The 26,918-nt window shown below is 47.1% G+C and overlaps 1 protein-coding gene across 2 annotated transcripts in view; it reads left to right on the forward strand.

The window, feature by feature from the left end:
• Positions 1-26,918, forward strand: part of SREBF2 (sterol regulatory element binding transcription factor 2) — a 58,468-nt gene that overhangs the window by 2,061 nt on the left and 29,489 nt on the right. The window contains exons 2-6 of one of the 2 annotated variants that reach the window (XM_047865921.1): positions 17,119-17,163; positions 22,646-23,083; positions 24,106-24,287; positions 24,961-25,107; positions 26,489-26,710. In XM_047865921.1, coding sequence (XP_047721877.1) covers positions 22,648-23,083; positions 24,106-24,287; positions 24,961-25,107; positions 26,489-26,710 — 987 coding nt within the window. In that variant the 5' untranslated portion in view covers positions 17,119-17,163; positions 22,646-22,647. The remainder of the gene's footprint in view (positions 1-17,118; positions 17,164-22,645; positions 23,084-24,105; positions 24,288-24,960; positions 25,108-26,488; positions 26,711-26,918) is intronic. The other variant, XM_047865920.1, reaches the window with a different exon arrangement.

The raw sequence follows: 26,918 nt of genomic DNA on the forward strand, positions 1-26,918 counted from the left end.
GGTTCAGTGGCTTCACGGGTCCCCATACCAGATTTGGGAAAAAGTGACTCCCTGCCTTCAATTGGTCAACAAGTATTCAAGTGCCAGCTGTGGTTTCTGAGCTGTAGGGAACATGAAAGATAGGAAAGAAGATTTTATGGCCTCATGGAGCCTAAGAGGAATAACAGTAAAACTGTAATGCTCAGTATAGAATAGCTTACAGTTGCTCAGAGCAATAAGTGAAAGTCAACATTGAGGGAGCTGGTCATGGCTGGCATACCAGGAAGACCACTCCAAGGAGGTGGACTTTGACCAGGTTTTGGAGCACAAGAAGGGTTGGGCAGGCTGAAGGCCAGTGGTCTGCAGTTACAAATATTCCTGAATTCTTATGCATCCGTTCCCCCTCCAGAAGTTCAGCTCCATGAGTGCCTGGTCCTTCTGTTTCCTTCACGCTGTATTTCTAGCACTTAGAATTAAGTATTTGTGGACTACCTGAATGAATCTAGTGACCTTGGGCTGGGCAGGATTCTAAGTTGTACTAGACACAGACTTTGGGGTTGGGTTAGATCAGGGGTAACCTGCCCGTTGTTTCCAGAGCCAGTCAGGTAAGGAAGAAGAGACCATGAGAATGAATAAATATACTTTATGTGTGTGTTGGGGGGTGGTGTGCAGTTTGCATAGCTTGCAGCCTGGGGATTTCATGTCTGCCTCCTGGAAGACCAGTTGGGCAAGATCCTTCCCTGGGCAACCTCACCTGTGCTGTAATCTATGAGTGCCCTTCAAAGATGTGAGTCCATGGAGGCCACATCCATTCATTTATTCAGCACCTGTCTTGAGTGGCTCCTAAGTACCCCTATGATGGACAGAGTGTTGAGGATGGCTTTGAACAAGACATCCACGTTCTCTTCCCTCTCAGTGAACTTAAATTCTTGAGGGAAGAAACACAAGAGGAACAGATCACTTAAATGAATAGCTCTGGCAGGACACATGAAGAAAATAACACGGGCTCATGTTATACAGAATGACTAGGGCAGACTAATTTAGGTGAGGGAGGCCTCTTGGCAAAGGGATCTGCCATCTCTTTTTCAAGAGGTACCCAAGTCAGGATTTTTATGTGAAATGTCCACATTTCTAAATGGTGGCTCCAAGTGGTTGGTTGTTTTTTTTAAAGAAACATACTGTAGGCCCAACAAAGCATGATGTGTTAGTTGGTCTCCAGGGCCCCGTTCCACTGCAGGATGATCTGCTGTCCCAGGCCTCCGGTCCTCTCATGATAGAGTATCTAGGGCACTTTCTTTTATGGTGGATAGCCGCGTCATGAGAATGCACCTCACGTGTTGTAATAAACCAGGTCTTCTGCAAAGGCAGAGAGGGGAGATATTTTTCCACCGGGATCAGGAAAGGCACAATGACAGAGGTGTCCTTCCCGTAAGACCCAAAAGGGTGGGTGGCAGAATCATGACCATCACATGGCTGCCTGAGAGATCAAGGATTACTAGTGAGTCCTTGGACCACACGGTGTGTATAAGGCAACGGTAGAAGATAAGGTCTGAAAGGTGTGTTGGAGCCAAACTGGGGGGTCTTCATACCTGATGCACATGTTTTGTGGAATGTGGAGAGGGACCTGCTGAGGATTTTGAGCTAGGGGAATGACGCATCAATCACAGGTTTTAAGATAATTCAACTGTGGTGATGGGCAAGGAGGAGTGGAGTCAGGGAGCCCAGTTTAGGAGGGAATTGCAGCTATTCGGGTGTGAGGTGATAATACTAAGGGGGTGATGGGGTTTGGATAGGAAGTGGCCATTGTGCAAGATGGTGGACATAACAGGCTGGGGCCTCAGTGAAGGCCTTGCCCTGAAGGCAGAGTAGAGGTGGAATTCTATGATCCCATCAGGGCTTTGATCCTCTGGCATTGAGACAGTTCAGAAGCCAGCAGGAAGAGCTGGTTTGGGGGAGATGATAAACATTTGTCTTAAATGTGCAGTGGTTGAGGTGCTGGTGGGCGGGAGGTCATCCACTAGGAAATCAGGCCAGTTACCCAGGAAAAGGTCAAAGCTGGGGATAGAGATTGAAGAGTAGTCACTGTGGAGTTGAGGCTAGAGGTGAGAGAAGATAGAACTGGGAAGTCAGGTCAGGTGAGGAAAGTGTGATAGAAAACTGAAGGAAGGTGAACTTTTCAAGGAGTGGTTAGTGGATGCCAGGGATCATGCAGCAGAGGACAGCAGGGATGACGAGGCCATGAAAGGAGTCATGGGATTTGGCAGTTGGGAGGTCGGCCTTTGACAGAGAAGTCAGATGAAGGGGTCCAAGTCTAGATAAGCCAAAAAGAGGTCGGGAGTGAGTGGATGATGGCAAGCAGAGGCAGCTGTTTTCTTTGGAGAAGCGTCAAGAAACTTTTCAGTGAGCTGTTTTACTTTTTGTCCTTGTGGGTTGGTCTGTTCTGAACACTTCACAGAAATGGAATATGTGGCCTCCTTCCCTTAGCATGGCTTTACGGTTCATCAGTGCTGCAGCAGAGTGTTCCCTTGTGTGGATACATCATGTTTTATTTGCCCATTCATCAGTTGACCAACATTTAGGCTGTTTCTACTTTTGAACTGTTATAAATGAAGCTGCTGTGAACATTTGTGGGCAGGAGTTTGTCTGGACATAGCCTTTTGTTTCTCGTGTGTGGATCCTCTACATTTTTTTTTATTTAAAAAAAATTTTTTTTTGTTTTTAACATTTATTCACCTTTGAGAGACAGAGAGAGACAGAGCGTGAGCAGGGGAGGGACAGAGAGAGAGAGAGATACAGAATCAGAAGCAGGCTCCAGGCTCTGAGCTGTCAGCACAGAACCCGGCGCGGGGCTTGAACCCATGAACGGCGAGACCATGACCTGAGCCAAAGTCGGACACTTAACCGACTGAGCCACCCAGGCGCCCCAATCCTCTACATTTTTTGTTGCTGTTTGTATTTTTCCTAGGCCCTGTAATAATACCAGTTATTCCTTTGCTTAACTTTCTGTGTTCTCTCAATGAATTCTGCCCTAGTTCTTGTGACAGCAACTCTCAATATGAAGTTAACTCCTTTTACCCCCTTGTCGCTCCCTCTTTTTTGCCCCATCTGATGTTTGTCTAGCTCCGGTGTCCCACACTTATCCTGGGATTACCTTAGTCATCACCCTGGGGAGTGATAATTGAAGCCACTGTTCCCTAGGTGGTATTTTTTCACTCATTTTGATGGAGCACATCCTCCAGCAGCGTCTTCAGAAAGAGTACATTAGAAGTAAATTTAGGGTGGGGGCGGGGGGCCTTGTCTGTCTTACAATATCTTTGTTCTACCCTCATGTCAATTTGATAGTTTGGATGAGTTTGGAATTTTAGGTTGGACCTAATTTTATATCAGAAGTTTGATGGGGCTCCTAGGTGACTCATCAGTTAAGCGTCTGTCTTCAGCTCGGTTCACGAGTTTGAGCCTCTCAATCTGGCTCTCTGCTGTCAGCTCAGAGCCTGGAGGCTGCTTCAGATTCTGTCTCCCTCTCTCTCTGCCCCTCCCCCGCTCGCACTTGGTCAGTCTCTCTCTCCCTCTCCCTCTCTCTCTCTCTCTCTCTCTCTCTCAAAAATAAAAACATTAAAAGAAATGAAAAAAGAAAAAGTTTCAAGGCATCGCCTGTCTTCTAGCTTCTGCTCATTGAGATCTGATACCAATTGTTTCCCGATCCTTCATGTGCCAGCTGTTTTCTCCTCTGGAAGTTTGTAGGGTCTTGTCTTTATCCTGGGTGTTCTGAATTCCATGGCAATACACACTGATGTGACTGAACTGTCAGTCGCTGTCTCTACTTCGTGGGCTCGGGTGGGGGTGGGGCTCACTGTGTCAGATACCCGCATTCATGCGGTCCTCCTGCTGGTAGCCCACGCGGTGCCCCAGCCTGCGGAGGAACTTCCTTCCTGTTCTGGAGCCTTTGGGTGGCACTGCTTTGTCCTGGCTGTCTTCTCCCTGCGGTCAGTTCCATCTTTGAAAGAGACCCCGACACCAGCCGGCAGTGAAGGGGTACTCTGCAGAGGTGTTGGGTGAGCCCCCGGCCAGGGTGTCCGCATCTGGTGGGGAGTTTGGAGTGGCCAACCGGGTGAGCCAGGGGTGAGTGTTGGGAGGGTGTGGCCAACACCCCACTGGGAGGTGAGGAGAGGTGTGGAAACCAAACACGTTTCTCTGGTGAGTCATACTTGGGGAAACTGCTCAGTGAGGTAAAGCACAGATCTACTTTTCTACCCCTGTGTATAGCTTTTTCAAGACAAACTTTGTTTTGACACTTGGGTACACATCACTGTGGTTAATGTCTGGGTTGAAAGTACAGCTGTTGCTCACAGCTTATTTATTTTCTACCCGGTTTTAGCTCCTGATCTGCTCCCATCCAGTTCCATTTCCTGGGATATAAAGTTTTCTGGGGTCGCTCGCTCGAGCCACTGAACCAGTCTCCTTGGGTTTCTCCTCCCTCCCGGGTGTGTTTGGCTTTGCCCTTGACAAACGCTCTCACTCACACCCTTCGGCCTAATGTTCACTGAACAGTCTTTTCTGTTGTTCTCCTACTCAGCCCATGTATTGGCATTTTTTTAAAATATATTTTTGTATTTGTCTCCACTGGATCTCTTCTGTCCTCCATTTCATAGTTTAAAAAGTTCTTAAAAAACTTTATTCAAAAAAGCGCGTTCTGATGACCAAATCGTCTGTCTGTATCTCCTGGATGCTGTCTGAGCTTGATTAACACGTGCACGAATTGTTACAACATTTTCACTGACAGGTTGCTAGATGTTGAAACAGTTGAGCTTTAGTAGACGGATGATCCCGCCTAACCCCCCACCCTTCACCCCCCACCCCCCTGCACTGGCAGGCCCTTGCATATCCATGTCCCTGCAGGACAATAAATACCATTGTCCTGAACACGACGAGCAAGTCACTCTGGAGTCAGTTCATTGGTGTGTATTTCCCAAAGAGAGCGCCGCGACACAAGGGGTGACAGCTCCTTCACCCTGCCAGCCGTTTGAATGTTTGAAACTCTCCAGTTGCTGTAAATTACTGTGATTACTGTGGTGATTGGGACTTAACCACTTGGAAAATATCTTTATTTTTTTGAAAAGGCAATACATTCGTGTGGCAAAATTAAAAAATGTGAGAAAGGACTGTGAAGAGTCGTGTCCCTGCCCTGCTCCGATTTGCTTAGCACCCACCAGCCCCGCCTCCTCACAAGTAATTCATTCTTAAGTTTCTTTACCTTCTTCAAAACTTCCTTAATGCAAATATTAGCAGATAAGCATGGCTTTTAATATTTGCTCCCCTTTTTATCCCTACACAGATAGGGAGCATGCTACAAGCTTTCTTCTGCACCTTGCCTTTGTTGTTGTTGTGTTTTGTTTTTTTTTTTTTTTTCACTTAACTACATATATCAGAGATCTTTCTAGTCTTCAGGGCTGCATGGTTTTCCATTGCGTAGATGTACTGCTGTGCTTTCATTCATCCAGTCCTTTTCTGATGGACGTTTCAGGGTGCTTCCAGTCCTACTATTAAAGACAATGCTGTGGTGACTAGCTTTGTACACTCGTCATTTTCACACACGTGTGGGTGTAAGCGCGGGAGAAAGGACCAGAAGCGGGATTGCTGGGTCGGAGTGGGGCTGGTGATGATCTCCATCACAGATGCCACAAGAGCCAAATGATGGAGAACATACAAAAGGAAGGGGCAGGAACTAACATTCTGTCCTGGCTCCACGCGTTTGTGGTTTTGAGAGACCCCGTGAAACTGCTGTCCACAGAAGACGTGCCAGTGTTTGCCCGCCACGGTGTGTAGGAGAGCGCCCGTGCCTGTCAGCTTCCCGGCGGAGTCTAGACTCTGGTCCCTTTATTCCGCCTGACTTTGCCACACGGGTGCCAGTTTAGAGTTCACACCGTCCCTTCTCCCTCCCCCCACGATATACAGACCCCTCCGTCCTGGCCTCCCAGTGCCTCACTTTTCTGTATTCAGGACCACTGGAGAGTGAGTAGCGACCAGCTTTCTGAACGATCCCTTCCTCTGCCTCACATGTTCCCTTTGCTTGCCTAGGACGCTCGTGGTTCAGACTGGCTGACACCTCTGCCGCTTCCATCTCGTTTGCTTGCTCTCTCTACTTTTCAAATTGCCCCTTAATGTACAGCAGTTCCTTATTTTCGGCTCTCTGCTTTGGGGGACTTGAAAACTGGTTTCTTGTTTTAGGTGGTTCCATTGGGACTTTCTTCTCTGCCTGCGCTCTCTTTCATGTAGTTTCTTGGCGGCAGCCCTTGCCGCCCCCGAAATTTCAGTGCGTCCTCTCTGAAAAAATTTTGGGGGCTTTCCATCACTATAAGTGGTGTTCTGGAAGTTGCTTCCTTTCACCGTAATTCTCTTACGGCTACTTTTCACCCAAATCGGCGGGCATTTTAGGAAGTACCCTTTGTTAGGAATAGTTGTCTTCATAATACCTTCCTTTGAACCTTAAGTCATTGGTGTTCCCTAGGAGAATGTGATTCATCTTTTTCTTTATTAGTTATTGACTGTCCCTGCAGTCGCCTCTATTCTTCCATCCGTCACCAGGTTTTGAAATCACTGTGTCTGCAGCACCAGCTGTGGGCCCAGCAGCGTCTAGTCAGACCTGCAGTTCAGACCCTTACCTAGGGCCTGTGTTGAGCTGGGCTTTGGATACCGTGCAGGCAGGGTAAGCGAGGACCCTGCCCTCACACAGTGTGTATGGCCCTTTACCTGTGTTGTCTTCTAAAACATTGTTGCTTTAAAATAATTTTTTTATGTTTATTTTTGAGAGAGAGACACAGAGCGTGAGCAGGGGAGGGGCAGAGAGAGAGACACACACACAGAATCTGAAGCAGGCTCCAGGCTCTGAGCTGTCAGCACAGAGTCCGAGGTGGGTCTTGAACCCACGAAGTGTGCGATCATGACCTGAGCCGAAGTCGGACACTCAACCGACTGAGCCACCCAAGCACCCCAAAATGTTGTTGCTTTTAATCCTGTCTCCTGATTCTGTGGAATGTACAGATGAGAAACCGAGGCCCAGATCACACAACTCGTAAGTGGTAGAAAGGTGACTTCAGTCCAGACGGGTCTAACTCCAAACCCCATGTACTTTCCTTGTGTCTTGTGCCAGCCACATCTGTCTGATGTGGCTTCCAAGTTGCAAACACAAGATGGTGTGTGGTGGGCTAAGGCCAGAGAGACCCGGGATCCTCTGCTCAGGTACACACTTGGTGACATGTGTTTACCAAGAGGGGTCTGCTCTGTGCTCGCGCTTCAAGTGACCTTCCCTGCGTCCTGCAGCACTTCTCTGAGCCTTCGTTTCTGCTGTATGGTGGGGACTGGGGACATCTATGTCACAGGTGCTCCAAGAATTAAGGGAGACAAAGCACATAAAGGGAAGAAGGCAGGAACTGACATTCTCCTTTGACTCTATCTGAGAATGAATAAGGAAGTTCACTTTGCAAGTTGACTTTTAGGACCAAAGGGCCTCTTTTTAGAATACGGTATTTTTTCCTTTCGTAAGGGCTTTTGTAGGTGTGGTGGGCGGGACACAAAGGACTAGTCACAGAGTGCAGGGTAAAGTGTTGCACGTCTAGACCACAGTATTCAAGGGTTAAACTTGGTTGACTTGATGGAATTTTTTAAAGAGTAGCTAGATCCCAGAGCCTGGGCCACCAGGTAAGGCTCCCTGGGGAACGAACCTCTGTTTAGAAACTAATCCTAAACCATTGACTGGTTTGGAAACTGGAAAAGCAGAGCTCTTTCTGAATTCCTTAGGCCTTTGGAATTGCTAATGAATATGTGTCTAAATGTCCCTTATAATCTGGCTGCTGCATCTGGCCTGTGAAACTGGTCTGTTGGGTTCAGAGTCTGGTTTGGACCAGTGATGAAATCTCGACTGCTGAACCAGATGCAGAGCTACCTAAACTGGTGTCTGCTCAGTTCAGGCCCTCTCTATCCCACAGCAAAAGGGAAATCATGCTTCTTGCTAAGTGTGAAATTGATGGTGAAGCCTTATACTTTACAAAAGTCCTTCTGATACATCTGTCTTTCTAACAGTGCTGTGAGGTAGATGCTTCCTTTTTCTTCCCATTTTGCAGATGAGACATTGAGACCGATAAAATAATTTGCCCATGATTCCCCACGCTGATGGAGTCGGGAGTTGAATTTGGGCCTTCTAACGTGGGATCCCATATACTTTTCTGCCCCATGGGAATGAGGTGGGATGTGTCCTGACTCAGGAAAGCTGTCTAGGAACCCCTTCTGGTCAGAAGTTATTTTTTAAAAATTTAATACAGTTTTTAAAACGTGTTCAAACCAGTTCAGCATGAGTGAGTATCTATTATATTCCCAGCACAGCATTAGACTCTTGGGGTATTGGAGGTGAGTGAAACAGTCCCGACTTTCAGGGAGCTGACATCTAAACAACCAGACAATACAAAGTGAAATGCAACAGAGGCCATAACAGAGAAGCAAACTCCAAGTAGTGTTTTGAGCACTGAGGAAGGGAATTAGCAGTATCTTCACAGGGACTTTGACATTTGAGCTGAGATGTGAGGGAAGAATGAACAGAACTTTACAAGGGAAAAGTGTCATGATGTTCTTTTTGACAGAGTTGGACCAAACTTGGGAGTAATTTGGCATGTTCTGGGAACATGTGATTCACTGTGGGATCAAGGTTCTCAAACTGTAACGTGTCTAAGAACCCACCAGGGTGCACCTCCTGAGATCTGAGTGTGGGAAGTCTGGGATGGCGCCCAGGAGGGACACCTAACTAGTGGAAAGGTGGATCAGAGGAATTTTCTTGTGGAGGTACCTTATAAGCTGAGGTCTTCAGGCTAGATAAAGGGGCAGGAGAGAGGAGTCATATTCTAGGCCGAGGGAACAGCCCTTTGGAAAGGTATTTGGGTGTGTGGGTGATTTACAGACTACAATCTTGATAACTGTGTTTGTTATCTTTCTCAAACACGGTTTTGACCCGGTCCCTCCCTCTTGTGCTTCATTGTGCTCTGTATCAGTCTGGAGGCTGGGTGGTGAGCCGCAGAAACTGCGTCTGGCTAGCCTGAACAGAAAAGGAGTTTATTGGAAGGACAATGGTGCACGGACTGACCGGAAAGCTGCAGAGCCCGACTTGGAAAATGGGCCGGAACCAAGGGAGGCTCAGGAGCTAAGGATAGCCTTAGGGTAGCGTTAGGAGCTAAGGATAGCCCAGGGGCAACAGGGTTAGGACCCCACCGCGACAGTGATCTCTGACGGGCTGCTGCTCTCCTGGGTCACTCCAGCAAGAGTCATGCTCCTGGTGCGGGTATGCATGAATCAGGGCTGCCTGGTGGGAAGCCTCACCTGCCACCAAGACCACTCACGGGGGTTCTCCGAAAGGAAGAGCAGGGTGCTGATGGGAGGGTTGGGTTGAATGATGGACAAACAACGAAAGTGGCCAGTGTCCACTGCATTTTCCGTGCCTCTCCTTGCCTCCAAAATAAGATCCAATGCCTTATGGTGCCCTTAAGGCCTTTTAGAACATGACTGTAAGCCGCTCCACTTCTCTACTCTGCCCTTGCACATTCTCTGCCCTTCAGCAGCTTGCAGGGCATTTCCTGGTGGTGTGGTGGTTTTTCTCAGCCTGTTCCCTCTGTCTGCCATGACCTTCCTTCTCTCTTAACTCCTAAAACTCTTCATCCACTGCCTGCCATTGTGGATCAGTCCTTCCTCTACTCGCAGACAGCCTTTCCTTTCTTTTTTCTTTTTAAATCTTTTTTATTCTTTAAGTAGGCTCCATGCCCAACGTGGGACCTGAACTCATGATCCCGAGACCAAGAGTCAGATGCTCCACCAACTGAGCCAGCCAGGCGCCCCCTCTGACAGCCCTCTCTTTGTGAGGCACTTGTCTGTTCTTGCCCTTGTCACAGTGGATGAGAGTTGGTTGGGTTTTCCCTTTGAGATGGGAAGGTGGGGAGGGAACCACACCCCTTTGGAATCCTTGCCCTGGGCTGGGACCCATGCTAGGTGCTCAGCATCCTCCAGCCCCCAGCAACATAGCACACAGTGTCTGTGGGTGCTGGGTGGGTGTTCATAGCACAACTTCATAATCTGCTTTGCAAGTATTTGTTTTGTCCTTAGTCTCAGGGAGGGCCGTGAGTGGAAGGATGGGATGGTGGGTTGTTGGGGTCTTTCACCTTTGCCTGACTGGTTTTAGAACTGAGCAAGGTTGAGATCCCCTGCTGTGGAGACTGTGCCCCCAGGAGAGTCGGGAGGGTGGTTCAGCTTGCACCTGACTTTGTTGACACTCGGTTGGTTATCTGGCACCATGAAGTGCGATGCCCTTGTCTTCTAGAACAGGACAATGCAGGATTGGTTCCTGGGAGTCTTGCTGTCCACATCTTGCTCACCTTTCAGTGTCTTGTTCCAGGAGAGTGAAAGAACAGCGGTGCAGGGCGGGAGCAGGTGAAGACAGGAAATACAGGAAGACCTGAGATGACGCTCCTGCCCTTCCCGGGTGGAGGATGTGGGCTCTCATTCATGAGCGAGGCACCTAATGAGCATCTGCCTGATGCCAGGGTCTGTTTGGTGACATCCATTCAATAATGGAGCCAAAGCATCTGTACAGTGTGGTGCCTGAGACTTGACCTCAAATTACAGCTCCACTACCTGCCGACTGGGTGACGTAGGACAAGTTCCTTAACCTCTCTGTGTCTCATTTTCGTTGTCAGTGCAGTGGAAGCGATAATGGTATCTGCCTCAAAGTGTTGTGAGATTAAATGAGGAAACTATGCAAAGCGCTTAACGCAATTGCTGACGCACAGTAAGAGCTTAGTAAATGTTAACAATTACTGTACTATTTTTATTATTGCTACTACTGATTGCCTCAAGATTTTTCTTATTCTCAGAGTCTAGTCCTGACCTCTTTCTAAGAGCAGACATTGCAAAGTCCTAAATGGAAAAAGAGGGGCAGCCTTTCAAATGTGGGGTGCCAACAATCTGATGCCTCTAACTTGCCTAAGGATTAGGAGGCCTAGGTTCGCTGGCTGGGACCCAGGGTGGGGCTTTTGCATGGGTGGTGCGGCTGGCTGGCTTACTGACTGCAGCATTGTGAGGCCTGGGCCGTGAGGCGGGGCATCCACGATGAAGGACTTCCGGAGAGGAAGCCCCAAGGTGTGGTTGTTGGGGCAACTTCTGGTGCAGGGTGCTTGTGAAAGGAGCACAGTCTTTGGAAGAGGAAGAGGAGGAGGTTCCTACCTCACTGCCGCTCGCTTGCCCACCTGCCTGTGTGCAAAATTACCCCCTTTTTGGACTTGGACTTGTTTCTTCCTGTGTAACCACCACCATCACTTTTCAAGAACTTATGTGTCAGGCACTGTTCTAAGTGCTTTACACGTATGGACTCTTTTTTATTTTTTTTTTATTTTTTATTTTCAACGTTTATTTATTTTTGGGGGGACAGAGAGAGACAGAGCATGAACAGGGGAGGGGCAGAGAGAGAGGGAGACACAGAATCGGAAACAGGCTCCAGGCTCCGAGCCATCAGCCCAGAGCCTGACGCGGGGCTCGAACTCACGGACCGCGAGATCGTGACCTGGCTGAAGTCGGACGCTTAACTGACTACGCCACCCAGGCGCCCCTGGACACTTTTTTAAAAGAGTACTTGAAACCACCACTTCACAGGGTGATTTGAAGATATATACCACAGGGGCGCCTGGGTGGCGCAGTCGGTTAAGCGTCCGACTTCAGCCAGGTCACGATCTCGCGGTTCGTGAGTTCGAGCCCCGCGTCAGGCTCTGGGCTGATGGCTCGGAGCCTGGAGCCTGTTTCCGATTCTGTGTCTCCCTCTCTCTCTGTCCCTCCCCCATTCATGCTCTGTCTCTCTCTGTCCCAAAAATAAATAAAAAATGTTGAAAAAAAAAAAATTAAAAAAAAAAAAGAAGATATATACCACAGTATGTGTGAAAGTGCCAACCAAGTGTTAAAAGCAAAAACAACTGGGAGACAGTGCTAATGAGGTTCTCTTCCAGTAAAAAACAAAAACAAAACCAAAAAACATATTTAAACTTTGTGTATAAATATATACTCACACACAAACAGGTAAATAGCAGTAAAAATCAACGACAACAAAGGCTTTTTAAGCAACATGCTATCTATACAGGTTCTTCTTGCATTGTGCACCTCTTTATCTTAACACTTGGTGCCTGGCCCTGGCAGATGTTTGCCCAGGGTTTCGCCATCAGAACGTGTGCCTCTTTTGAAGCGTTTAGTTCTGTGTCTGGCGCATAGCAAACTCAGCTAATGTTTCTTGAATGCGTGTCTTAAAGGATGTGTCTTTACTGATGTAAAAAGACTGTTCTAGAAAGAGCATCTTGTCAAGGCAGAAAGTCTCATTTGGAGAATAATTTAATCATTTGGGTAGGAAGGTGTGCTCACAAACAAATAGCCAGGCAAAAATATCTCTCCCCTGTTCCCTTGGTGAGTCAGTTACATGCATGCTTACCCTGAGATTAACCTTCCATTAGCTTTGAACTTAATATTGGAAGTAATGAGATGGATTACATAAGCACCCCCCTCGACACCCCTTCCCCCAAATTCTCCTTACTTTATTGTTACTCCAGGTCTCTCTTGCATCTTTCTCCCAAGTGGTGATGAGCATAACTGTAAAATCTAAGAAATGTTGGTTTTGTAGAGGAAAATAGCATAGAGGAGAAGTTCAGACCTAAATACAATCTCAGTTCAAATCTTGGTTCAGCCACTTTGTAGTTTGGGGGGGGGGGGGGTGGGCAAGTTATTTAATTTATTTGAACCTTATTTTCCACACTTATTAATAATACTGGTCTCAGGGTTTATATAAAGTACCAAGTATCAGTGTGATAGCTATTACTGTGTTGTCCACACAGAATCAATATGAAATGAATTTGATTTTAGTCATAACCACCTCTGTAATTTTAAATAAAATGTAAATGTGATTTCCAGTTAGAAAATAAGTTTATTAGTTTTGTTGCAGAGTTATTTTTGCTTTTAAACATCAATAGCATGACCACTGACTTTTTTTCAGGGGTTAAATTAGAATCTAACCTGGAGATGACACCCTTTAGTGTTTGTTGTGTTAAAAAAAAAAATAATAACAACAACAACAACAAAAACAAGTGTCTGTTTGGCTCAGTTGGTTAAGCGTCCAACTCTTGATTTTAGTTCAGGTCATGATCTCATGGTTGTGGGATCAAGCCCAATGTTGGGCTCTGTGCTGGGTGCGGAGACTGCTTGGAATTCTCTCTCTCTCTCTCTCTCTCTCTCTCTCTCTCTCTACCCCCCCCCCCCGTCTCTCTCCCCTCACCCTGTCCTCCCTCTGCCCCTTGTTCACTCGTTCTCTCTCTCTCTCAAAAAAAAAAAAAAATTATTATTTAAAAATTTAAAAAACAACACTGAAAGAATCAAATACATTTTTACGTTCTAGATGTATGGACAGGAGTATATATGGACAGGAAAATAAATGTAAAATGTGTATATATCAGAGTTTGGATTATTCCCATACTTACAAGAAAATTAGCCTCAGGGAGATTTTTTTTCCAAAGGCAGCACAGCAATTACATTCACAGATTCATGGTTCGGTTTTGCTAATAGATAGCCAGGTCTTCTTCAGCCAGCACTCTTTGAACTTCTACTTGGGAATCCCTTTTCGGTTTGGCCTTCCAGTTAGTTCTTGGTTTAGCTTTTTTTTGATATTCTGCTTTTCTCCCTTAATATGATTCTTTGCCACACTTCCTTCACACAGTCTCCAGGAGGTGGCCTGTTTCCCAAGGTAGACCACCTTTTAGAACCTCATACATAACCAGACCTTTTCTTTAATCAGTTTTCAGAAGATTCTCTTCATCAGTTGATGAAGTTATCCAAGTTTCTGTTTCAGCTATGCTGATACCCTCTCAAGTCAGAATTCAGCCCTGAGTTTGTGCTCAGAATGATACTTAATGCGTTCACAACGTTAGGGGGTTCTGGGGAAGCCAGCAGCCCCCTTGTATGAACCAGCATGAGCAGCCGCTGAGCCAGAGGGATTTCTCTTCCTAGAACATTGTTGGATGACTCACTGTTCCTTCTTTAATAAAGAGAAGGACCAAGTTCATCACCATGAGCTATAGAATAACCTGTCATGATTTGATCCTGACTCCTGCCCAGCCCGGTGCCCTGGCAGTTGTCCATTCTCTTCAGCAGCCCACTGTGCCAGCTCTGTGCCTCCAAGCCTTGGTTTCTGAAATTCCCTGGGCCTAGAATTCCCTTTGTGTGCCCAGCAGCCTTCAGTCCAGTTCCCACAAGAGGCCGTTCCACCTGCACCTTCCCTGTGTCCTCCTTGCTGCTGTGATTGTGAATTTTTTATCATCCCTCTAGGCCAGCACACAGTGGGTGCTCCACACGGTTTAATCCTTTCGCATTTACATACCCACTTCACCAAAAGTAGAAGCTTTGCAGAAATAGCAGATTTGTCCAGATTTCCCAGGATAACCTGAATTTCAGAAATATCTTGTCCCATTGTGAGGTGACATGTCCCTTCCAGTTTTGGTTCAGAAAGCATAAATGCCATTTTTACAGATTGCATGAAAGTTGCTTTGGGGAGCATTTCAGTGAATTGATGCCAGTGTTTTTAACTGCCAGAATGGTTAGTACTTAGAGAAGTTTAGGGGAGTGGAAGATTTTGTCCATGTGCTTGTGAAGCATAATCTATAAGAAAAGCATTAAAAAATATACGTTCCTGTATGTAATGTGGCAAGATAAAATTTTTTGAATATTAAAAACCTACTCTTAGCTAACATATCATCAGCACATATCAGAGATTTGTTAACATTATTAATGAGAAAACCATCAGGATGACAAAGCTGGATCGAAAGAGAATGTAAGAAACTGATATTTACATAGTTTTTACAAAAAAGCATGCAGGAATAAGATTGCAAGTTTAGATGCAGAACTGGTTAACGTCCTATAGGGCAATACAAACAAAGTTTATCTTTTTTACCAGAGAGAAATCATTCGCAATCTAACAATTTTCTACAAGTGAACATCTAACTTTACCTAATCTGTGATAAATAGCAGGTCAAAACAAGTTTGTTTTGGGGTGCCTGGGTGGCTCAGTCGGTTGAGCAACTGACTTCTGCTCAGGTCATGATCTCACAGTTTGAGAGTTCGAGCCCCGCATCGGGCTCTGTGTTGACAGCTCAGAGCCTGGAGCCTGCTTCTGATTCTGTGTCTCCCTCTCTCTCTGCCCCTCCCCCTCATGCTCTGTCTCTCTCTGTCTCAGAAATAAATAAATATTAAATAAAAAAAAAACAAGTTTGTTTCCACAGAGCATCGGATGACCTTTAGTAGGCACGGTAAGTACTATTACCTGTATTATGACTTTAAAGGGACACAGTATAATATATATATATATATATATATATATATATATATATATCCACACACACACACTGCTTTGTTTAAAGGGACACAGTATAATATATATATATATATATATATATATATATATATATATCCACACACACACACTGCTTTGTTTAAAGGGACACAGTATAATATATATATATATATATATATATATATATATATATATATCCACACACACACACACTGCTTTGTTTTCAAGTTTTGGGTAATTTTTCTTAAATCATAATTGGGTTCAAGAGCTCAAAGATGGCTGGGTCTGAGGTAGAGAAGAGTCCTTGTTGAAAGTCATTTAAGTGGTTTTGAAATGGAATTATGGAATTCAGAAAGGAAGAGGGTGGTAAGGAGCAGAAAAGGTGTGCTATGGCAGTCACATTCAGGAAAGATCTCCTCCCCAACTCCCCTCCCCCCACAAAGCCATGTACGGATAAAAGGAGGGGGTATTTTTCCCCCAGGTGGATGATGAGCAAAGGTGAGTGGGAAGTGAAATTCCTAGGAGTAGGAGGGAGCAATTGGCAGGAAGTTTTGAAACTTGTGTTTAAGAGATTTGATTTGATTTGAAAGACTGTTGGACCAACAAGATACTCACAGAAGACACTTGTCACTGGGTAGGAGGCTGTGGTTGAAATCAAGGCAGAGTATGGAAGTGAAGCAAAGAGATAACTGTGATACCATGAAAAGAGGCTTGCCAGGAGTTCATAGTAAACTTAGGGCAGAGGGAAGAAGAAGAAAGAACAGTTGAAGGGGGTGCTGAAGATCACTCTCCTGGTTGAAACTGAGAGCTGGCTCGGGTCTCCTGCTGTGTTGGACCAGAGAGTTCAGGACTGGCCAGCTGGGACTTTTTGAGGCTGCCTCTAACATCCAGCTGGGCAGATAGGAAGAGAGAGATATAGGGAGAGGAGACCAGAAGACCGTTTGAGAATGACTTTGGCTTCCCTTTGTGCTTTCTTTTTCCCTTAATTTTCAGATGTTTTATTTTATTATGTAATATTTGATATATGCAGTGACACATTTCTGTGTTATGAAACACAGGCATTTGAGAACCCCCACCTCCCTGCCCAATTTTCTTTTGTGGTTTCTTTGCCAGTAAAAAGAGTTTACTCATCCCTCGCTTAAAATATAGGATGCCTGAGTCACTAGTTTGCCATCCTGTGTCATTCAGCCCTCCTCCAGACTCCCTGTCCCCCAGGAAGGTGACCCAGAATCCCCTTGAAGTGCATGATGCTGTCCCTGTGCTCTGAGTGTTTTAGCAAATGTGCCCCCTGGTGTTTGAAGTGATTTTAGGCACCCGGTTGCCTGTGATAAGTGTCCCTATGTTCCTTATATTCTTGCATTTCAGGGTTTCTGCGTTGATGGGTTTAGTCAACAGCCCAGTTCTTGAACTGCTCTCCTGGGTGACCTGAATGGGGGTAACTAACGTTTCAGGTCCCGAGAACGCAGTGGTGATCACAGATAGCAAAATGGAGGAAGGAAAAGTTATCTGTTGACCCTCAGGTGTGATACTGGTTTGATTTTTTTTTTTTTGATCCTAGGAGGGAAGATAAGATCTTCAGCTTGAAAGCAGGATACTTGTTTCTTAAGCGCACTTGTTGTGAATTAACTTTTGTGATTACCTCCCTCTCGCTCACTGGTTGTGGTCCATCTGATTCCCATCAGCCTGCAAACATCATACGCCATACTTATTTCTGTGTTCTTATGCCTGTTGGCCAGATCCAGTGTGAAAGATTAAATGAACAACACATGAAGAAAGTTTAGGTGAATATCCTTACAATCTTTGGGATGAGGGACTTTTTAAGTGTAACATAAAAACCATGTCATTTCATTACACAATATTAGCATTTATATACAGTCAGTTCTGCCATAATGCAACATATACCTTCATTAAAAATCATTGCACTAAGCAAAACTGTGTAACACAAACCATAGGGCTTATGGGGAAAATGAGATTCGGGTTACAATGCTCAAAATCTTTAGAGGTGACCAAAAAAAGATAGAGAAAATAAAAAGACTAAGAGCTAGGGAAGGAACCTAATAAAACAGCTCTGTTTTACAGATACGAAGTGGCTAAGAAGTACATAAATGCCACAATAAATAGGGCCCCTTACCTTTAAAAAGACCTGAGGTTTGCTTGCGGAACTGGGCGTTAGAAGTCACAGCCTCTGAGTTCCTATGAAGTGATGGACGGAGGGCTGTGTGCCATCTGATGTACAGTGCTGTGGGGCTCTCCCAAACCATCACGTTCTATCCATCATGGCTGACACGGAATACTTTTCATATTTTATTAAGTAAAGGGAGGAGGGTACAAAATAACATCTTCAGTGTGACCCCTTTTTTGTAAAACTGCTCACACACACATGCATGCTTGTGTAGAAAGGACACATGGAAACATTGACAGTGGATGTCTCCGGGAGGTGGAATGGCTGGGTGACTTTTTCATTTAATTATTTTCTGGAATTTTCTATGGTGAATGTTACTTTTACAGTTTTATTCTATTTTTAATTTTTTTACATTTATTTATTTTGAGAGAGTGTGCACATGCACAAGCGGGGGAGGGGCAGAGAGAAGGAGAGAGAGAATCCCAAGCAGGCTCCGCGTCATCAGCACAAAGCCCAATGTGGGGCTTGAACTCACGAGCTTGAAATCATAACTTGAGTCTGGATCAAGGGTCCTACACTAACCGACTGTACCACCCAGGTGCCCCACTTTTACAATTTTAAAAAAGACAGTTACTTTCAAACATTATCTAACACAAGGTGGGTAATAAATACAAAATATAAGAATAAATGACCTACTTTGTAAAATTGTGCTCTCAGCACCTAACTGGGCTAAGTAGCAAATGGCCACTAAAGGATTGTTGGCTGACTGCAGTTTGGAGGCCGTGTTACCTCATTTGGGGCTTTAAATTCTTTATTCCTGACCAAAGTTAATCTGCCCAGATTTCAGGTCACCTCACTCTCAGGTAGATCGTGCTAGCTGGGCTGGACAGAGTGCTTTATGTTACCTCCAGGTTGCAAGCTCCAGTAAGTGCGTGTGAACTTGGTGTGTCTTTGGATGAGGCTCCAGAGTTGTTGCAATGCACAGGTGATGGCTGCAGCCTCTGATTTTGGTTACCTGCTTTTAAAGGGACCAAAACCCAGGTGTAGTTTCTTGGGGCCCAGGTTACTTTATTAAGCAAACTTATCCCTTTAAGAAGCACCTAAAAAACAGGAGTGTGGGGGCACCTGGGTGGCTCAGTCAGGCGCCTGACTTCTGGCTTCGGCTCAGGTCCTGATCTCACAGTTCATGAATTCAACCTCCGCCTTGGGCTCTGTGCTGGCTGCGCAGGGCCTGTTTGGGATTCCCTCTCCCTCTCTCTCTCTGCCTCTCCCCTGCTTGTGCGTTCTCTCTCGCTCTCAAAAATAAATAAATAAACTGTAAAAAACATGGGGGTTACCTGGGTGGCTCAGTCAGTTAAGTGTCCGACATCAGCTCAGGTCATGATCTCAAGGTTCACGAGTTTGAGCCCCACATTGGGCTCTCTGCTGTCAGTGTAGAGCCTGCTTCGGATCCTCTGTCCCCCTCTCTCTCTGTCCCTCCCCTGCTCTCTCTCTCTCTCTCTCTCTCTCAAAAAATAAACTAAAAAAAAAAAAAAAGAAAAAACCAGGACTGTGGCTTAGTTGGAGAGGGTAACCACCAGGAGCATCGGTATCAGGTAAGCTACAGTTTGCAGGCCTGGAGCTCCAAGGAGACCCAAGTTGGCTGGCCCTCCACTCACCATGCAGGTTCTGGAACTTCATTTTTCTTTTTTTTCTTTTTTTAAACATCCAGTTATTCTTTTTTTTTTTTTTAACGTTTATTTATTTTTGAGACAGAGAGAGACAGAGCATGAACGGGGGAGGGACAGAGAGAGAGGGAGACACAGCATCGGAAGCAGGCTCCAGGCTCTGAGCCATCAGCCCAGAGCACGACGTGGGGCTCGAACTCATGGACCCCGAGATCGTGACCTGAGCTGAAGTCGGACGCTTAACCGACTGAGCCACCCAGGCGCCCCTGGAACTTCATTTTTCTTTTTTTTTTTTTTTTTTTTTTTTAATTTTTTTTCAACGTTTATTTATTTTTGGGACAGAGAGAGACAGAGCATGAACGGGGGAGGGGCAGAGAGAGAGGGAGACACAGAATCGGAAACAGGCTCCAGGCTCTGAGCCATCAGCCCAGAGCCCGACGCGGGGCTCGAACTCACGGACCGCGAGATCGTGACCTGGCTGAAGTCGGACGCTTAACCGACTGCGCCACCCAGGCGCCCCTGGAACTTCATTTTTCAAAGCCCCATAAAACCTGTGCCTTCTCCAGGCTTCCCTTTTCTGGGTTTCATGGCTCTCGGCGGAAATGAGAGCCTGTGTGATTGCAGCACTCCAGCGATCGGAGTGGGGAACACGAGGCATTACGATGCTCCCACAGGGTACAGCCTGGAGCTTTAGCGCAAAACTGCACCCGGGGTGGGCCTCCTGCGCCCTGGTTCTCCGGGCCTCGTTCCGGTTGGCAGGGCCTCCCCGTCTCTGTCACTGCAGACCAGATGGGGTTCCGGGGAGGCCTGGTGTGCCCTGCTGGAGCAGGGGCTCAAAGAGCCTCTTCCCATTACTTCTTCCTTCAAACGCTTGGTCTTAATGGGCCCCTCTGCGCCACTCAACCCAGTGCCTGTCTGCCTGGCTGCAGATAACACCACTGGAGCTTGTCGTGTGGGGGTTGAAAAGAATTTATTTTTTTAATTTAAGCAGTTGCATCCCATCTGCCTACACACTCTTAACATGCTTTGTGAACAAGCTTTGTGACCTTTGCAGGTTACTTCACTGTGTCAGCCCCTGCCTTTCTCCACGAAAGTCTTTGGAGAGCTCTCAACCAGATGGGATCGGGGAGCCAAGTGCCCAGGCAGTAGGTGCTCTGGAATTGCCACTAATAGGGACCTTTGTAAGGGTCTGCCCCTTGCCAAGCACTTTGCACAAATTATCTTTGTTAATCCTTACAACAAAGAAACGGAATGAGTATTCTTTTTCTTTTTTGATTTTTTTAATGTTTATTTATTTTTGAGAGAGAGAGTGCGTGCGAGCAAGCGGGGGAGGGGCGGGGGGACACAGAATCTGAAGCAGGCTCCAGCCTCTGAGCTGTCAGCACAGAGTACAACGCAGGGCTCAAACTCACGAACCATGAGATCATGACCTGAGCTGAAGTGGGGCGCTTAACCGACTGAGCCACCCAGGCGCCCCCCGAGTGAGTATTCTTAAGGCAGCCTTTTGTGGTGAGGAAGCCAGGATGTAGAAGGGTGACTTACCCGTCACACACTAGGTGGCCTCCTGAGACCCACCTAGTACCAAAGCCTGTGCCCACCTGCCAGACCTCTGGCCTCTCTGGCCTTGTGTCCACCTTAGCCTTCTATGGATGTGATGTTCTTTTGGCTCACAAACCAGGTGTTGATTCCCCAGAGTTGGGATTTTTATGGGAACTCTGGGAAGCTCAGCAGTTTACTAGGTTTCTCTTAAGCATTTTCTTAAACATTTTTTAGAAATCTTGTGTTGTCCTTGGAATGTGTCAGCACTAAATTGTGTTTTGTTTAAATTTTGTGCTGAGTTTCGGGACATTTCTTAGTTTAATTCCTGGACGAGGAATTGGAATTGGTTGGTACCAGTTACAACGTGGCAATGTGCCCATTTCTCCCTCCCACATACAACAGGCTGAGTGTAGAGGGGACGCGGCAGAGTGTTGAGGTGTTGGTAAATAATACCACTACGTAGTCATTTAATCTTACGAGATGCTGTTTTGCCAGCAGGTCGAACTGCTGAGTTTCAGTCCTGTATGGTCACCCTGGAAACCCCCGTAGCTTTCTGCTTACCTAACATAAAGACTCTTTGTAGCCCAGACCCGCTACCTCCATATAGAGCGTGTACACACACACTGTTAAAGACCTAGGAGGGTCTTGCTGGTGGACAGTTTGGGGGAGTGAAAAGAAGTAGTGGCTTTTTTTGGTTTGTGTTTGGTTTGGGGAATTTTGGTGACTAAGAGCATCATGCGGCCTTGAATGTTTAGAGAGGAGGGTGTACAGTTCAGGGGCAAGCAGTAGCCACTTAAGGACATACTGGAAGGGGGAGGAAGTGAAGACAGTGGAAAGAACTGTATGTCTGAAAATACCTGGGACAAAGCCGAGGCCCCAGACTTCTAATGGGGACCAGCCCTAAAGGGAGGAAGGAGTCGTGATATGACTTGTTAGTTGTGGATTAACTTGGGTTTGGGCAAGTTTTGAGGAGGACGAATTAGGGTAAGAGGCCCTGGAGGCAGGCTTGAGGCCCTTTGGGCTGGGAACTTAGGGGTCCCAGGTACTTAGAGCATGATCTAGACAGGGGCCATGGCTTCCAGGTGGACATCCCCTTGGTCTCACAGACTCCTTGCCCAGAGAGAAGGGACACAACCAGGGGAGTATCGGGGTGGGCCCCCTAGAGCATAGAGCCCAAGGCTGGGGTTGCTCTGCCCTGACCTGGCAATGCGTGCACCGTGGTGCAGTGGAAGAACAGGAAGCTGGGAGGCAGAGAACTGGTTCTAATCCTCGCTGGGCCCTGATGAGCCATGGGACCTTGGCCAAGTTATTTCACTGTTGTGGACTTCATATATGATCTTTCCATCTACTCCACTCCTAACGATCCATGACTTCATCATCCCTGGGTGTTCCTGAGGGTACCAGCAGTGCCCAGGGATGTACCTTTCTTGGAGAGAAGGCCCAGAGCTTAACCTGTGGTGAGGAGGGAGGGCAGCCTGGGGTGAGAGCCTGACTCCCGCATTCTTGCTCTGCCGCGGAGAGCAGTGCCAGAGACTGGAGGTGCTCCAAAGCCTTAAGACAGCCACTACCCACTTCCTGCCCCAGTGTCCCTAACTGTAAGATGAGACCAGCAATAACTTCCAAAGGCTATACTCACCCAGCACAGAGATAGCTCTTGTTTGGCCTGACTGATCAGGAAAGTTGGTAGAAAGGGCCTGGAGGTAGGGTGGGGAGAGAGAACATCCAAGAGATGAAGTCCTGCCCTATTGCCATGTGGTTTGCCATCTCAGCCCAGGTGGTTCACCTCCTAAGAGGGAGGGGGAGGTTTCCCCGACCCATTTCTGCGAGGGCCATGGGAACACCTTTTGATTTGCAGGCCTCCATTTCTTAAGCAAATTTGAAAGTTGCTAGATGTTTTGGATGGCAATAGAATGACCCCTTTTTATTTATTCACAGAGATGCTGCAGTTTGTCAGCAATCAAGTTGGAGAGTTCCCTGACTTGTTCTCCGAGCAGCTGTGTGGCTCCTTCCCCAGTGGCAGCGGGAGTGGCGGCAGCGGTGGCAGCAGTGGTGGCAGCGGCAGCGGCAATGGCGGGGGCGGAGCCGTGGACCCCTCCCTGCAGCGGTCCTTCAGCCAGGTCCCTCTACCTTCCTTCTCTCCCTCGGCCGCTTCCCCCCAGGCTCCAGCCCTGCAGGTCAAAGTTCCCCCCACTGCAGTTCCCACCCCACCCAGGGCAACTCCCGTTCTTCAGCCCCGCCCCCAGCCCCAGCCCCAGCCTCCAGCTCAGCTGCAGCAGCAGACGGTGATGATCACCCCGACATTCAGCACGGCTCCCCAGACAAGGATCATCCAGCAGCCTCTGATATACCAGAATGCAGCTACCAGCTTTCAAGGTGATTCAGAAGTCAGATACCATAGTGACTGGTTGGTTCAAAAGTTTATGTGCCAGTTTGCAGACCTTCTGAGGCAAATCGCTCTGTCCTTTTGGGGATGACAGAATCCATCGGTTTGGTCCCTGTCTGAAGGAGTTTTTGGTAATGGGCAGTGAGGACAGTGGGTACAGGAACCGTTCACATTCTGCCTCTTCAGATACCTTAATATCTATTGTGCCTGCTTCAAGGATACTTGGTCGAAGAATCTAACAAGCATAGTAGACACAGGGCTATGCTAGTAACTAGAGCTACAGGCTGGAATACAATGAGTCTAGAAACTGACCCAAGCACCAGCCAGCCCTTGGCACCTATAGATTAAGAACCATTCATTCAGCAAACATCTCCTGAGCACGTACTACAGAGACTATATGACTCATAGCAGGTGTTAGGTCGCCGTGCAGCAGGCCTCATACTAGGCCTTCCGTGGGTGGGGGGGGCTGAGTGAGTGGCTTTCTCTGCTGTGCTTTGCCCAGTGCCTTTGCATCAGATTTCCCTCCGACCCTTTGGGGAGCCCTGGGTGGGATTGGTATTACTCTGAATTTCAAAGGCTCTGACAGTTCTATGTGCTTCGGGGGGTTTAGGGGCTGTGGGGAGGCAGCAAAGCAAAGAGCTGAGACCATCATCCCAAAGTGCATTTTCCATTCTTTTCATGAGAGGAAGTGAAGCCCCGTGGAGTTGTTGGTTCTCTGTATCTCTGAACTCCCTTGCTGGGTGCAGTCATTTGCTGATTAGCTCCCCTCACCTCCACCCTAGCACCCAGAGCAATAAAATAATCTGTTCTGGTTCTCTCAGAAATTGATGCAGCTCTCATGGAATGTTCTTGTTATCTAGATTAGCTTGTAAATGGTCGTGCACATCTTCTTCAGCAGCAGGTGGGGAGTCGGGAGCGTTCTGAGGCACCCTGTCCTCGGTTATTACTGCAGCTACAGTGACAACAGAGTGCATTTCTCGTCCATGTGACTTTTCCCTCCTCTTCTCCCAAGTCCTTCAGCCTCAAGTCCAAAGCCTAGTGACATCCTCCCAGGTGCAGCCAGTCACCATCCAGCAGCAGGTGCAGACGGTGCAGGCCCAGCGGGTGCTGACGCAGACGGCCAATGGCACGCTGCAGACCCTCGCCCCGGCCACGGTACAGACAGTTGCTGCCCCCCAGGTGCAGCAGGTCCCGGTAGGTGGCTGGTGAGGACCCAGGGAGGCACCGGTTGGGGCTGGTCTTTGGTTGAAGGTGTGGTCCACATACTCAGAAGGACCAGCGGAGTGTAAGGGAACGGCATTTGGGGTGCCTGGGCCCTGTGAAGCACCAGTGAGCTCGGAATGGAGACCTGGCTAAGGTCTCATCTGTAAGTGTAGACTGGCCCTCACAGCCTCCATAAATGCAGGTGGATTGTGATATTTAAGCATCCGATGGGTGTAAAACTGGAAAGAGGTGTGCTAAGATATTTCTGAGTCATGTATCATAGTGGACCATATTTTCTTATTACCAAGGTCATTAATTAATCTTTGGAAAAAAAAAATCCAGGTTCTTCCTTTCTGCTTCTCAGCCATGTTCCTGGCTTTCCTGAGTTTGTTCAAAATCGGACCTCCCTCCCCTCCACCACCCCCCACTCTGCCCCTGCCAGGTGCTGGCACTGCCGTCTTCGAAGCCTTTCACCCTTAAAACCCAGGACCCTCTTTAGCTATACTCTTTCTCCGTCTCAACCCAGTAATCAAGTTGTGTTCTCAGTTTTAGGAACATGTTATTTTTTCATTCTTTCCTGGAGGGAGTCTCTGTGTAGTAAGAAAGTAAGGCAAAATAGAAAAATAATACTGCCTCCTTTTCCTTTTCTTCATTCTCCATCCAGGTCCTGGTACAGCCTCAGATCATCAAGACAGATTCCCTTGTTTTGACCACACTAAAGACAGATGGCAGCCCTGTCATGGCCGCAGTCCAGAACCCAGCCCTCACCGCCCTCACCACCCCCATCCAGACAGCTGCCCTTCAAGTACCAGTAAGAGTTGCCTTCCTCTCTGTCCTCCCTTCTCCCCTCTCCTCCTCCTTTCTTGGAGGCATTAGGCATCAGAGATGTTAACAAAGCCTCTACACAGGGTGGGCAGGTGCAGAAGCTCCATGGAATGTGTCACATTGCAAATATACCCCCTTTTAGTCTTTTTTAACTCCCGGTTCCTGGGCAGCACCTCTATACAGGGCCATCAGTATGGAGGACTCTTAGGTCCTGCTGATGGCGTTTTGGCTTCTGAAGGACCCCCAGGCCCACCAGGCAGGGAGGGGCTCCAAGGTGAGGGACATGGAAGGCACCCATCCTTGGGTTGTAGGGCCACAGCTATTTTCAGCATCTTACGGCAGGAGAGTCCAATAGAGTCAAAGGTGATCAGAATTTGGAAGTAAGTTTTATTCATAGAAGCCAAGAACTGGAAACAGCCCACATGTCCAGAAAGAGCTATTGATACATACAGCTGCTGAACCTCAGAAACAGTGTGTTGAGCAAAAAGATGCCTGTCACAAAAGAATTCATGCTGATGATTCCATTTATATGAAATTCAAGAAGAGGGAAAACTAAGCTGTGGCGATAGAGGTCAGAGCAGTGACTACAAGAGGGAGAAGGGACAGGCAAAACTGAAAAGAGGCACAAGAGAACTTTCTAAGGGGATAGAAATGGTCTGTGTCTTGGTCTGGATTATCTTAGTTACACGTCGTATCCCAACATAAAACTCCGTCACACACTTAAAATGTGTGTCTTTTATTATGTGTGAATTATTTCTTAATGAGTGGTGAAGTTGAGTGGCTTCTTATTTGTTCATTGGCCGTTTGGATATTGAGGTCGTTTAGTGAAGAAGATAAAACTAAAATTAGTAAAAATAGAAACAGAGGAAAGCAGAGCTGATGGGGGAAGGAGGAAGGCCTCTACAGTTGGCCTGCTTATCTAATAGGATGGCTCTGTCAGTTCTGCCCTTGTGCATTTTGATGGCCAAATTATATTAGGAAATGCAGCAAGTGACTGCACTGTCATATGAAAGGAAAAGATGTACCCCACACCAAGAGTAAGTTTTCCTTATATGCGAGCTCAGAGGTGGTTAATGGTTTGCCCGCAAGGCAGAAGTCATGACTTGTTTCAGGTACCCCTAGATCAAAGGTTGAAACCTATTTATCCATGTTAATCCTGTTGTGGTGTGGTCTGTTGACAGTGGTTCTGAAAGGGGCCTAGTAAGTAAGGTACCATGGCTCCTGCAGCTTCCTGGGGCCTGACTTAATTGAGGAGAGGGGTCAGACCAGGCAATGCCACGTGGCCAAGGCCAGCAGTTTGTGCTGTGAAGTTGCTTTACTCAGACTGACCACGGAGTAACTCTGCCCCGTGTCTGTGCTTGTTCTAGACTCTGGTGGGCAGCAATGGGACTATTTTGACCACAATGCCTGTGATGATGGGGCAAGAGAAAGTGCCCATTAAGCAGGTACCGGGGGGAGTCAAGCAGTTGGAGCCCCCCAAAGAAGGAGAAAGGCGGACGACTCACAACATCATTGAGAAGCGGTATCGCTCCTCTATCAATGACAAAATCATCGAGTTGAAAGACCTGGTCATGGGGACGGATGCCAAGGTAGGTGCCAAGCAAAATGGTATTTCATGTCCCACAATTTGCCCTCCACTGGTCTTTACTGTGGGAATTTTGGAAGACCCAGATCCAGTGAGTGAACATCAGGATGGTTTAGAGGTGCTTTCTTATTAATTAAAGCATCTTGGGGTTTTTTCAAGATTATAAAATATTAACCAACATAAGGGAACTGTTGGGGATTGGAAAGGCAGTG

This window comes from Prionailurus viverrinus, chromosome B4, assembly GCF_022837055.1.
Source record: "Prionailurus viverrinus isolate Anna chromosome B4, UM_Priviv_1.0, whole genome shotgun sequence".
Lineage (NCBI taxonomy): Eukaryota > Metazoa > Chordata > Mammalia > Carnivora > Felidae > Prionailurus > Prionailurus viverrinus.